The sequence below is a fragment of the Hypanus sabinus genome, chromosome 6, assembly GCF_030144855.1.
Source record: "Hypanus sabinus isolate sHypSab1 chromosome 6, sHypSab1.hap1, whole genome shotgun sequence".
Classification (NCBI taxonomy): Eukaryota; Metazoa; Chordata; class Chondrichthyes; order Myliobatiformes; family Dasyatidae; genus Hypanus; species Hypanus sabinus.
Window position 1 is genome coordinate 159,719,242 of NC_082711.1, and position 12,185 is coordinate 159,731,426.

Sequence of the window (12,185 nt, forward strand, 5' to 3'; positions counted from 1 at the left end):
GTGTCAAGGTCAAGGGAGTCTTTGTACATTGAGGTCACAGGCCATATGGGTGCACAACGTAACCATGAAGAGAGTGTGGAAGTTGTGCAAAGGAAATTTAGGGAGTTAGTAAATTAAAGCACAGTACCCTCTAGGATTGTAATCTCAGGATTACTCACCATGCCACAAACAGTGGAAAGATGGTATAGTTAAACGAGTGGCAACGGAGCTGGTGCAGGAGGGAAGGCTTCCAGTATATGGATCAATGGGCTCTCTTGCAGAACAAGTAGGACCTGTACCAGAGGGATGGATAGCATCTAAACTAGAGGAAATCTGATGAGATTTGCTCATGCTGCTTGGGTGGATTTAAATTAGACAGGCAGGACTGTAGAACCCAAAGCAGTAGTGTGGCAGTTGGAAGTTGTAAAATATTAAAGTGTGCAGCTTTTAATTTGATCGCCATATCTGCTCTTGCTGGCAATCATAAGATTTCTATATCTGAAAGTTATTATTGAAATGAGGACAGATTTCTGTGTAATCAATATTTTTCAAAGATCCCCATCTTAGAATTTGTCCCAGCAACTGGTATTGTACTGCCTAACTACACGAAGAATGGAAATCTCATTAAAATGCTTCAATCTACTTTTCTTCTTGCTCTGGAATATTTTTACACAACTTGAACCAGCTCTACAGTAACCAAGTACTTTTATAGCCAAAAGAAACAAAAGACATCATCAGTGCAGCTCAGATTTTCGGATCGTTTTCTTTATAATGCCTTTTAACTTCATTGAAATCGGAAGAATAACTGCAAGACATAATCACAATGGCCTTCCGGGCAGCAACATCCACGGCCATTAAAATCTGATGACACGACCATCCTCTGTATTAAAAAGTATAAGATAACTAAAAGTTAAAGATAATACCCAAAGTAATTTTGCAAGTTAATTGAGGTAGTATCAGGGAAATCAAACAATAACATTGATCAGAAAAACCAAAGACATCACAAAGACATATGGATCACACATGTTAGGAAGATAAATACTGAAAAGCTGTGCCTTTCATTTTATGGAAGAAAATGGGTGATAATGACTCACAATAGTAAAATGATGTTAAAATATTCAACTACAACAAAAGTTTCTTTAAAAAAATCTGATGTATTTACAGTCATAATAGACAGGCAGAGACAGGAACTTGGAGTCAAATTTTTATATACAGAATACATGAAAGTGTCTGTTGTAAAATCTGAAACAATACATTAACTATTTACATTTAAACTACTGTGTGAAAAAGGACCTTAACAAGCTTACGACAAACTTTTACACTACAATACAACACAACGGCAGCAGGTGCCATACCACAAGTTTTTAGCGTGTTACACATTTAAAAACCACTGGCACCATTAAAAGGTGCATTGACACAGACTCTACTTTAATACTTCTCCTTTCTCAGTCAAATAAAATACCATTGATATTTGAAAGATTTTTTTCCTCTTTAATCAGTACACAGCAGCTACTTGTAGTGCAAAAGTAGCAGAAAACATCTGGGTCATAGGATTCCAGATACATTAAATAAAACAATGATCAGAGTAGATAAACATATCCTTTTATGAAAACTTTGCACATATTTATAAAAACTATTGTCACTGGCACAAAATATAACAAGTCTTTGATTATTTGTACATGTTTAGGGATGCAGTCTGAACGTATCCTAGGCTTTTCCAGTTTGTTCTACTTAGGGCTTTGCCATGACCTTCAAACAGAACTCTTCTGCCTCTTCCCATTCAGTCAACATTTACAACTATGACAAGTTACATATTTAAAAGAGAAGTCATTATACAAATTCTATGTGCAACTGCCCACAAAATCTGAGCAAAAAAAAGGAAAAAAATGCTGAAGATATTTCATTCCATGCAATATAAAGACAGCTTCTTCGGTTCATGGTTCCCTGTTTAGTCCTATGTACACTTCAGAAACCCTCATGGAACAGAGTTGGATCGTAACACTGGAACTTGATGAAGTTTCATCAAATGCTTCTGTTCTAAGTCAGCTTCGTGTACCAGGGTTTCCTCCTCTTTTGGCTGCTTCAACGCAAATTCCGTGATACTGAAAACAAACTGCAGGCAACCAAGCTTGATATAACTCCCATGATGCAACAACGCTGTCCCTTCCCAGCCTGCTCCACTGCCACCTATTAGACTCGAGCTGCTGGCCTTACAGTTACAGGTTTTGCCATGCAGTCCCTGGCCTTGTGAACTCATGACCATCTCTTCTTGTTCCTCCTCTTCCTTTCTGCTCTTACAATATTCTGCAGAGAAATCAGAAAATAGTTACAGTAAATAAAGTTGCTCAGCGTGTTCACAATGTAGGAATATACAAGTATGCAAGAAAATTCCATTTGAAAATCACCTTTAATCCATAAATCATTATGGTACAAGTCTGTTTGAGTCAATTCCATGTGCATGAAAAAATCTGCACATCATCCAAGTAAGGCTTTGCTGGCAATATCTATAGTGAGCAATCCTGTAGTTTATTCTCTGCTGCAGTAACATTTTGGAGTAGAACAGAACAGGAGGAGATGGCAATCACTCTATAGGAGGTTCCTTTGTCTTTGCTTCAACAGGGGCTTCAACTAAGCTGAAATGGGCTACATTCCATCTTAACAGTTTGAACTCAATACTTCTGCAACTGTTCGCCAACATAATTAATCTTCTGTTGCCTAGAGCACAGCAGTATACTTCATACTTCCATTTCTTTATCACTTTCATGGTTTAAAAGGCTTAATTAAAGGGCTGTCTGGCAATCAAAAATGTTGTTCATAGTTTCAATTCTCACTTATTGGTCCAAAGGGAAATGAACTGCCTTAATAACCTCCAAAGAACACAAGTTAAAATTCTCACTGCGCTCAAAACAGTGAACCTATCCCAAGTCCTGTATCCTTCTCTAGTCATGTTGGCACAAACAGGACTGCCTTCACCTGTGCTTCAAGGCAGAATGGGGAAAAGGAGATGGGTGATTCACTGGTTGACAGGCACTGGTGAGGAGGCTGCTGGGAGGAGACCAACAATGCTGCTCAATTCAGTGAGTGTGGAGACTGGGGTAGAGAATGTGTTTCTTTTGGTGTGCCATTGCCATGTTGACATGGGGGTGGACCTATCCAAGATTTAAGAGCACGCTAGTACTTGGTAAAGAAGGGGCAGCCTTTGGTCTACAACATGTGTTCCTGCAGTCATATTTCTGTAAACACCCATTTAATCTTGCTTCATTCACTATTAAAACATTTAAAAAATTTGTGACCACATTAATATTTCCACAGCCCTACCTGATTATATTGCAAAACTGCTCAACAATAAATATGGATATTTTGTTTACAGGAACAGTTTTGCAGCTCGTCTGTCCCATATTTCCAGAGAGCTGGGCTGCTCAATCCTGACATCTGGTGGTGTAGTGTGGAGTTTACACATTTTCCCTGTGACTGGATGGTTTTCCTTCGGTTTCTCTCATTTTCTCCCACATCCCAAACATGTGGATTGGTAGATTAACTGGCCCCTAAATTTCTCCCAATAGGTGGGTGATAGAATCTTGGAATGGATGTTGGGTGAACAGGGGAAGAGAAGTTGATGGGATTATGGGGAAATAGGAAGAATAGGTCACAGGGAAAATTTGAATTGATAAGACTGAATGGCCTCCTTTATAACTTAACAAAATCAAAGCTCAAAGTAAATTTATCAAAGTACATACTATATGTCACCATATACAACCCTGTGATTAATTTTCTTGAGGGCATACTCAACAAATCCAATAACCATAGTTGAATCATTAAAAGACTGCACCAACAGGGCAGACAAGCAGTGTGAAAAAGAGTCCATAGGTTGTGGGAACAGGTCAGAGATGGGGCAAATGAAATTAGGTAAAGTGAACTCTCTGGTTCATGTGCCTGATGAAGCATAATAACCATTCTTGAACCTGGTGGTTCAAATCCTGTACCTTCTTCTTGATGGCAGCAGTGAGAAGAGAGCATGACGAGGTCCTTGATGATGGATGTTGCTTTCCTGTAACAACACTCCGTGTAGATTGCCTAATGGTGGGGAGGGCTTTACCCAAAATGGACTGGGCCACATCCACTACATTTTGTAGGATTCCTGTTCAATGGGATTGTGTTTCCATAATAGACTGTGATTCAGCCAGTCAAACTCTCCACCACACATATATAGTTTTAGATGTCATGCTGAATCTTCGCAAACTCCTAAGGAAGTAAGGTGCTGCCATGGTTTCTTCTTAATTGCTCAGGACAGGTCCACTGAAATTGTAACAGAACTTAAGGTTGCTAAACCTCCCTACTTCTGATTCCCTGCTGAGGACTGGCCCATGGACCTCCAATTTCCTCCTCCTGAAGCCAATAATCAACACCTTGGTCTTGCTGATATTTATTTAGAGGTTGTTGCTGTGGCACCACTCAGCCAAGACCTTCAACCTTGTGTCTACGTGCTGATTTGTCACTACTATTGATTCAGCCTATGTGAGTCGTGTCATCAGCAAATTTAAATATGGCATTAGAGTTGTGCTTAGCCAGTCATAAGTGTAAAGCAAAAAGCACAGGGGGCTAAGGACACAGCCCTGTGGTGCACCTGTGCTGATGGAGTTCATGGTGGTAATGTTGTTGCCAATCCAAACAGACTGGGGTCTGCAACTGAGAAAATTGAGGATCTAATTCCACAAGGAAGTATTGAGGCCAAGGTCTTGCAAGACTTTTGGTTAGTTTTGATGGGATAACAGTATTGAACGCTGAGCTGTAGACAATAAAGAGCATCCTGAAGTATGCACCTTTGCTCTTCAGATATTCCAGGGCTGAGTGAAGACCCAATGAAATGGCATCTGTTATGGACCTGTTGTGCCAGTAGGCAAATTGGAGCAGATCCAAGTCACTTCTCAGGCAGGAGTTGATGTGTTTCATCACCAACTTCTCAAAACACTTCTTCACTGTGCTACTGGATGATAGTCATTGAGGCAAGTTACCATGTTCTTTGTAGGCACCAGTATAACCGAAACCTGTTTGAAGCAGGTGGGTACCTCAGACTCAAAGCCACACACACAAAAGACTGGAGTAACTCAGTAGGCCAGGCAGCATCTATGGAAAAGAGTTAACAGTCAATGTTTTGGGCTGGAGACTCGTGTTTGGGGGTACCTCAGACTGCCAAAGCCAGAGGTTAAAGACATCGGTGAACACTCCAACCACTTGAACAGCTCAGGTCTGAGCTGGATGCTTTTCATGTTTTCATTTTCCCGAAGAATGCACTTACATTGGCTTCAAAGATCGAAATCATTGTTTCATTCAAGGGCTATGGGAACTTGTGTGACGATTCCACCATGCTTTTACAGCACTGAGTTCACTTAGAAGCGAAACCCTGTTGTCACCAATGCCATTTGATTTCACTTCGTATGAGGAGACAGTATTTAAGGCCTGTCACAAATATCAAGCATCTTTCATTGATTCAAGTTTAAATAAGTAGCAGTAATTATTGTATATTAATTTAAATTACCTTTGGGAAATACAAAAAGAAAATGCTTACTTATTACACTTTGTACTTTGGCAACAATACTGCTTGGTGGAGTGGGAGTAGTTTTCTCAGAGAAGTCGCATGAATAGAGTACATTGTCAACAGTTGTCCCATGTTCACTGTAGTTCAACAATTCATAGTGTTTTGTGTTCTAAAATCAGATAATATAACAAAAGTTTAAAATGTCAGTAATTCTTTGTTTTAAACATTACATATTGTAACTCTGATATTAGTAATTCAAAATAAATTTATTATCTAAGTACACGTATGTGACCATAGCACCACCATTTAATTAAAAGGTTCAATGGTTTTTGGAGTTTTGTACCCAAAGTCTCCCTTCGACTTTTATGGATTAGTCCATATTTAACTCCAGTGTGAGCTGTTTATCAGGCATTGCTCATAAAAAGCAAAAAGGAGAAACTTCAAATAAACTAATGCAAACAAGAATTGTTTTACTTATCTATAACTTATAAATGGTGTATTGAGAGCTTTAACTTGCTCTGACCAAACAGAAGTGATATTTATACACAATAAGTTACTGAGTGGAACTTTGTCACATATTTCTCAACCTCTTTACTGCTTCAACAGCAATTTCACTTATCAGTTGAAGTGCAACACCAGGAAAAAGGTAAATGCTTATATTTTCTGCCCCTTAAAACTTACTTCCTGACTAAATTCGGAGTCATACAGCTTAAAACAGGTCCTTTGGCAAAGTTAGTCTGTGTTGATCATCAAGCATCCATCTAAACCAATCCCATTTTTAGTCTTTATAAATAAATCCAAACAAAATCAGAGCATTCTCATGCAATCACACCATTTGTTTCACACTGCCATGAAAACAAATAGATACTGGGAAGTCTTAGTAGAAATTTTTATTTAAAAAATTCAAGACTAAGGTTCCTGATTAACCCAGGAAAATTGTGGTCACTTCTTAAAAAATGAACTTCACTTGACTCCACAGAACCTAATAGCTTTAAGCCTTTTTCCTTCTTAAAGTAGGTCAACTTATTACTAGAATTAGATCTTTGAAGCTGCATCAGTTCAGCTGCTCACATTTACTTGAACTTTGAAAGATTACTGTAAATCAAAATTAACCATATTCTTCACTCAGCCAATGATAATCGAATTAAGCAGAGGCTCTGCAAATATAACATAATAAATAATTTATTTTTTTCATCAATCAATCTTCACTAGACAGAAGGGAGGGTTACTCATTAGTTTAAATAACATGTAGGCTCCCTCAATCTGAGAAGTAGTTAACAATCTATTTACTAGGATATAAAACTAATTCAGCATAAGAGGCCATTCTATTCGGCATACCTGTGCAAGAGTCAGTTTCTCAGTGAGATAAAAGACAGACTGAAGGCTCTCAGCCCAAAATGTCAACTGTTCAATTCCCTTCATAGATGCTGCCTGAACTGCTGAGTTCCATCAGCATTTTATGTTATTTTCAATGGAGTAATTTTCTTTTACATTTCTTCTACAGTTACTGCATAGTTTTCTTCACTTCAACAGGCAATAGAGCAAAATATATTTCATATTCTATTCTAATATATTACATTAAAACTCTACTTCTGTCCTTTACTATTTAATCTTCACTGGCCTCAAGGTAACCCTTCTTTATCAAATCTACCACAATGATATACAGTGGCATGCAAAAGTTTGGGCACCCTGGTCAAAATTTCTGTTACTGTGAATAGCTAAGCGAGTAAAAGATGACCTGATTTCCGAAAGGCATATAGTTAAAGATGACACATTTCTTTAATATTTTAAGCAAGATTACTTTTTTATGTCCATCTTTTACAGTTTCAAAATAAGAAAAAAGGAAAAGAGCCTAAAGCAAAAGTTTGGGCACCCTGCATGGTCAGTACTTAGTAACACCCCCTTTGGCAAGTATTAGAGCTTGTAACAGCTTTCTGTAGCCAGCTAAGAGTCTTTCAATTCTTGTTTGGGGGATTTTCACCCATTCTTCCTTGCAAAAGTCTTCTATTTACGCGAGATTCTTGGGCTGTCTTGCATGCACTGATTTTTTGAGGTCTATCCACAGATTTTCAATGATGTTTAGGTCAGGGGACAGTGAGGGCCATAGCAAAACCTTCAGCTTGCACCTCTTGAGGTAGTCCATTGTGGATTTTCAGGTGCGTTTAGGATCATTATCCTGTTGTAGAAGCCATCTTCTTCTCATCTTCAGCTTTTTTTTACAGATGCTGTGACATTTGCTTCCAGAATTTGCTGGCATTTAATTGAATTCACTCTTCCCTCTACTAGTGAAATGTTTCCCGTGCCACTAGCTGCAACACAAGCCCAAAGCATGATCGATCCACCCCCGTGCTTAACAGTTGGAGAGGTATTTTTTTCCATGAAATTCTGCACCCTTTTTTCTCCAAATATACTTCTGCTCATTGCAGCCAAAAAGTTCTATTTTAACTTCATCAGTGCACGGGACTTGTTTCCAAAATGCATCAGGCTTATTTAGATGTTCCTTTGCAAACTTCTGTTGCTGAATTTTGTGATGAGACACAGGAAAGCTTTTCTTCAGATGGCTCTTCCATGAAGGTCATATTTGTGCAGGTGTTGCTAAAAAGTAGAACAGGGCACCACCACTAAATCTTCCTGAAAGTCTTTTGCAGTCAAACAGGGATTTTGATTTGCCTTTCTAGGAATCCTACCAGCAGTTCTCTCGGTAAGTTTTCTTGGTCTTCCAGACCTCAACTTGACCTCCACCGTTCCTGTTAACTGCCATTTCTTAATTACATTATGAACTGAGGAAACGGCTACCTGAAAACACTTAGCTATCTTCCTATAGCCTTCTCCTGCTTTGTGGGTATCATTTATTTTAAATTTCAGAGTGCTAGGCAGCTGCTTAGAGGAGCCCATGGCTGCTGACTATTGGGACAAGGTTTGAGGAGTCAGGGTATTTATAAAGCTTTGAAATTTGCATCACCTGGCCTTTCCTAATAACGACTGTGAATAAGCCAAAGCCCTAACAAGCTAATTAATATCTGAGACCTTGGTAAAAGTTTTATCAGAGCTCAAATCTCTTGGGGTGCCCAAACTTTTGCATGCCACTGTATACTTTTAAAATCATGGTCTACCATCTAATCTCTTGCCAAGGATGAGAAACGACAAAATAAGCTACATTTGGATGTAAAGAACATTGCCTGCAATAACAATTTACAAGAATCAGAAATACTAATGTTAATCACCTCCAAAAGAAGTTTCAAATGTTGAATGGATATGATTACATTCACCAACAGCACTTAGTTTTTGTGCCGAGAAATATGCAAAACTTAACATTTACTTTCTGCACTATTTAGTGTTTCTTCTCATGATAAACTACACTTCATTATTCTAGTAGTCAGCTGCATGTGGTGACTATTTAGTGCAGGGCTTAACAGTTATGTAGCTTCATTCCACTGATGAGTCAAACCACAAATATTTCTGTTTTTTCTTTATCACTACACAATCATTTACCTTGTTTACCAATATTTTGCCATTAATTCTCATTTTCCTTAAGATGACTGCTATCAGGCAGCTTGGAGAACCTCCAGTTGAAAACCATCAGTTATGGCTAGACACATCAGCATTATACTTACGCTTTGCAAGATTTACAAGCTGAGTGGAGCAAGCTTCAAGCTTTTGAACAACCAAGTAAGCACTTCAGCGGTATGAAACTTCTAGGTAATTTGAGGTATTTTTTCAGAGAGAGAATTGCAAAATTAAGTATTTCTTTTTTGGGATAGGGTACGAACCTTACCTCATCATAGAATATGCAGGCATGTTTGCCTGAAACATAATTACAATAACCATAATTTGTAAGGCACACATCCATGTCAGCACCTGAAATGAAACAGAAAAGCAAATTTTCAGTTGCAATAACCAGTTTGTATTTTACCATCTGCCCTCAAATTATTTGGAGCACTAAAGGTTAAAAGTTCCCAGGAAAAGGCTACATCATTTAGAGAACATTTACCTGAAGATTGGAAAACAGAATAAAAAAGAGCTAGATTACTACAAAATTGTGGCAAGTTGCATACATACCAAATAAATGGAACAGAAAATATAAAAGGAGAGCACAAAGAAGAAAAAAGGGAGGAATAATGACAGAGAGACTACAAGTGGACAGCTGTAGACCAGGAAAGGAAAACTGAGAAACAGCTGCTGGCATTAGGGAATCAGTATGTCAGCCAATTATGGTGTGAAAGGGGTTGGGGAGACAGTAAGAAAGCTTGAGGCAGCTACGAGCAGAGATAGGGAGACTGAAAATGTGAAAGCACTGCAGACAGTGGGATGGCAGCAGCTAAAAACAGTTGATGTCTCAGTCAAACTGAAAAGATCAGAATTCAGAAAGGAAGATATAAAGGGAGGCACAAGCAGAAAGATAGATATTTTACTTTTCTTTTGCATGCCACGGGTGATCATTTAGTCAACAATGAAATACATGCTGGATGTGCTGTATTTAGCTGAATTGGGTAAATCAGGCTTAAACTAAATCAGTGTAAAAAGTGACCGATATGATAGGTTATCAGTTTCTCCAGTGATCTCTTTGCTTCATATCAGTCAAATAACATCAAAGAAAGATGTGCCTCCAAGCTCCAGAGGAATTGTATGCAGCTCACTGTTTTTGGCTTTAGCAAGTGGAGGAACTGCTTTGAATGCCCAATAAATCAGCAAAAGTTTTCAGTTGAATGCAAATATTACCTCAAAACATATTCATCTGTTAAAACATTCACCTCTCCAAATTAAACCAGGTAAACAATTTGAGGGAGGGTGTGGGATAGCAACAATTAAACATTTCAAAGAGATTTAGCAATGGATTTCAAATAACACTTGTAAATGGGAGAAGTCAGCACAATGTTGCACAGCCGTGTTCTATTTGCAAAGATTATTATTAGTGAACCATTAACAGGTGGTTTTCGCTCACCTGTTCCTATATAAAGTGTTCTGTAGCACATATTAACAGCTTGACCTTTACCCGTTAGAGGATAAAACACAGCTCGTGCCTGAACTTCTTTCACTGGAACTGGAAAATAAAATATTTTAATGTTAGAACCTGCAACGCTTGTTCTTTGTATCAAACAGGAAATACACCTTAAATTCAAGGTTACTTGAAAGCTAACAATTTTATTATTTAATGATTGAAAAGTAACTAAAAAAGGTGACGATACTATGTTCACCAAGTATATGACAAGCTGTAATTGCTGTGTGCATCCTGGACAGGTACCACTTATAACTCAACCTCATCTTCACTGACATGTGCTGTCAAATCAAAGACCAACAGAACCTTTTATATTAGCATTAAGAATCAATTACACATTTCAACTAGGGGCTAACATAAGCCAGATCAGGTTGGAGTGAAAATTCCCAAAAGGATATACGGTGGACTTACTTTGTAGTCATCCCAAAAATTACGACATTCATTGGCAACTAGGTTCATAACTTGCTGAAACAGAATTTGAATACAAAGCTCTGGCCTATAGTACCTTTCTAAGGTGTGTCATGGAATCAGAATGCACCTAAAAGGCAACCACCGAAGAATTCTCTAGAGATTTTATCTCTTCATCACTGCCGTTCCAATCAATCATTTCTCTTTCCACAGATGTTGCTTGACTTGCTGAGTGTTTCCAGCAATTTTTAAATCTCACACTTCCAGCATTTGCAGATTTTTGATTTTCTATCACGTTCTAATCCTGACGGGACAGCAAGAACTTGCACCAATTACTTGTAACATGCTGTAAGGTTTCACTGCTAATGTAATGGCCTCTATGTAATGCTAAGGCAATGGTTTCTCTGTAGCAGCAATATTTGGGCTAACGGGGGCTTTGGAACGTGTGCTATCCAACTGTTGTTCTTTCTTGTGGGTCTGGGAGTAGGGGTTTTGTGGCCTTTTGTCGGCGAGAGATTTAGAGAAAAGAAGTGAATGGAACGAGTTGGTAGACTGCCGGACAGAGTGGACTTGGAGCGAGGGTCCGACGGTCAGCGACGCTTGGAGGTCGATGGGGAACGAATGGACAAATCCGTGAGCTCCAACATTCACATTAGACTGTTTCAATAAAATGGGCACTTTTTCTTTTAAGTTTCTTTACTAACCCTATAGTATTATATATTTATAATAGATATATATAGATTTATAAAGTTCAATTGTTCAAACTGCATATGGTGTACTGTGATATTTTGCGGTTCAAATTTGTAACCAGGCAACACATCAGGCAACATCCACACAAATGAGATTGCTCAGTTTTGCTGGGCAAGAGGATGTCTTCCCGTAGACAAGCGCATGCTGGCCGAACCTGAGGGTTACATACTTGAATGTAAGAATTGCCAAATAATGTACAAAAGTCTCAGACAAATGTAAATTCTGTAAAGCAAAGATGGCTTCAAAAATAATGAAAGGTTTCTAAATATCAAAAAAAAATTACTATAAAGCGTAATAAACAGTAAAAAACTAAATAAGATCTATATACACCAGATGAAACACACACAAAACGCTGGTGGAATGCAACAGGCCAGGCAGCATCTATAGGGAGAAGCACAGTCGACGTTTCGGGCCGAGACCTGAGGAGTCCTGACGAAGGGTCTCGGCCCAAAACGTCGACTGTGCTTCTCCCTATAGATGCTGCCTGGCTTGTTGCGTTCCACCAGCATTTTGTCT

General features: G+C 38.5%; 1 protein-coding gene across 2 annotated transcripts in view; it reads right to left on the bottom strand.

Annotated features, from left to right (window-relative positions):
• Positions 1-813: 813 nt before the first annotated feature.
• The window catches only part of phf12b (PHD finger protein 12b), a 75,232-nt gene continuing 63,860 nt past the window's right edge, over positions 814-12,185 (bottom strand). For both annotated transcript variants that reach the window (XM_059973300.1, XM_059973299.1), the window contains exons 12-15: positions 10,458-10,556; positions 9,291-9,373; positions 5,546-5,684; positions 814-2,283 (exon numbers count right to left, since the gene is read on the bottom strand). In XM_059973300.1, coding sequence (XP_059829283.1) covers positions 1,955-2,283; positions 5,546-5,684; positions 9,291-9,373; positions 10,458-10,556 — 650 coding nt within the window. In that variant the 3' untranslated portion in view covers positions 814-1,954. The remainder of the gene's footprint in view (positions 2,284-5,545; positions 5,685-9,290; positions 9,374-10,457; positions 10,557-12,185) is intronic.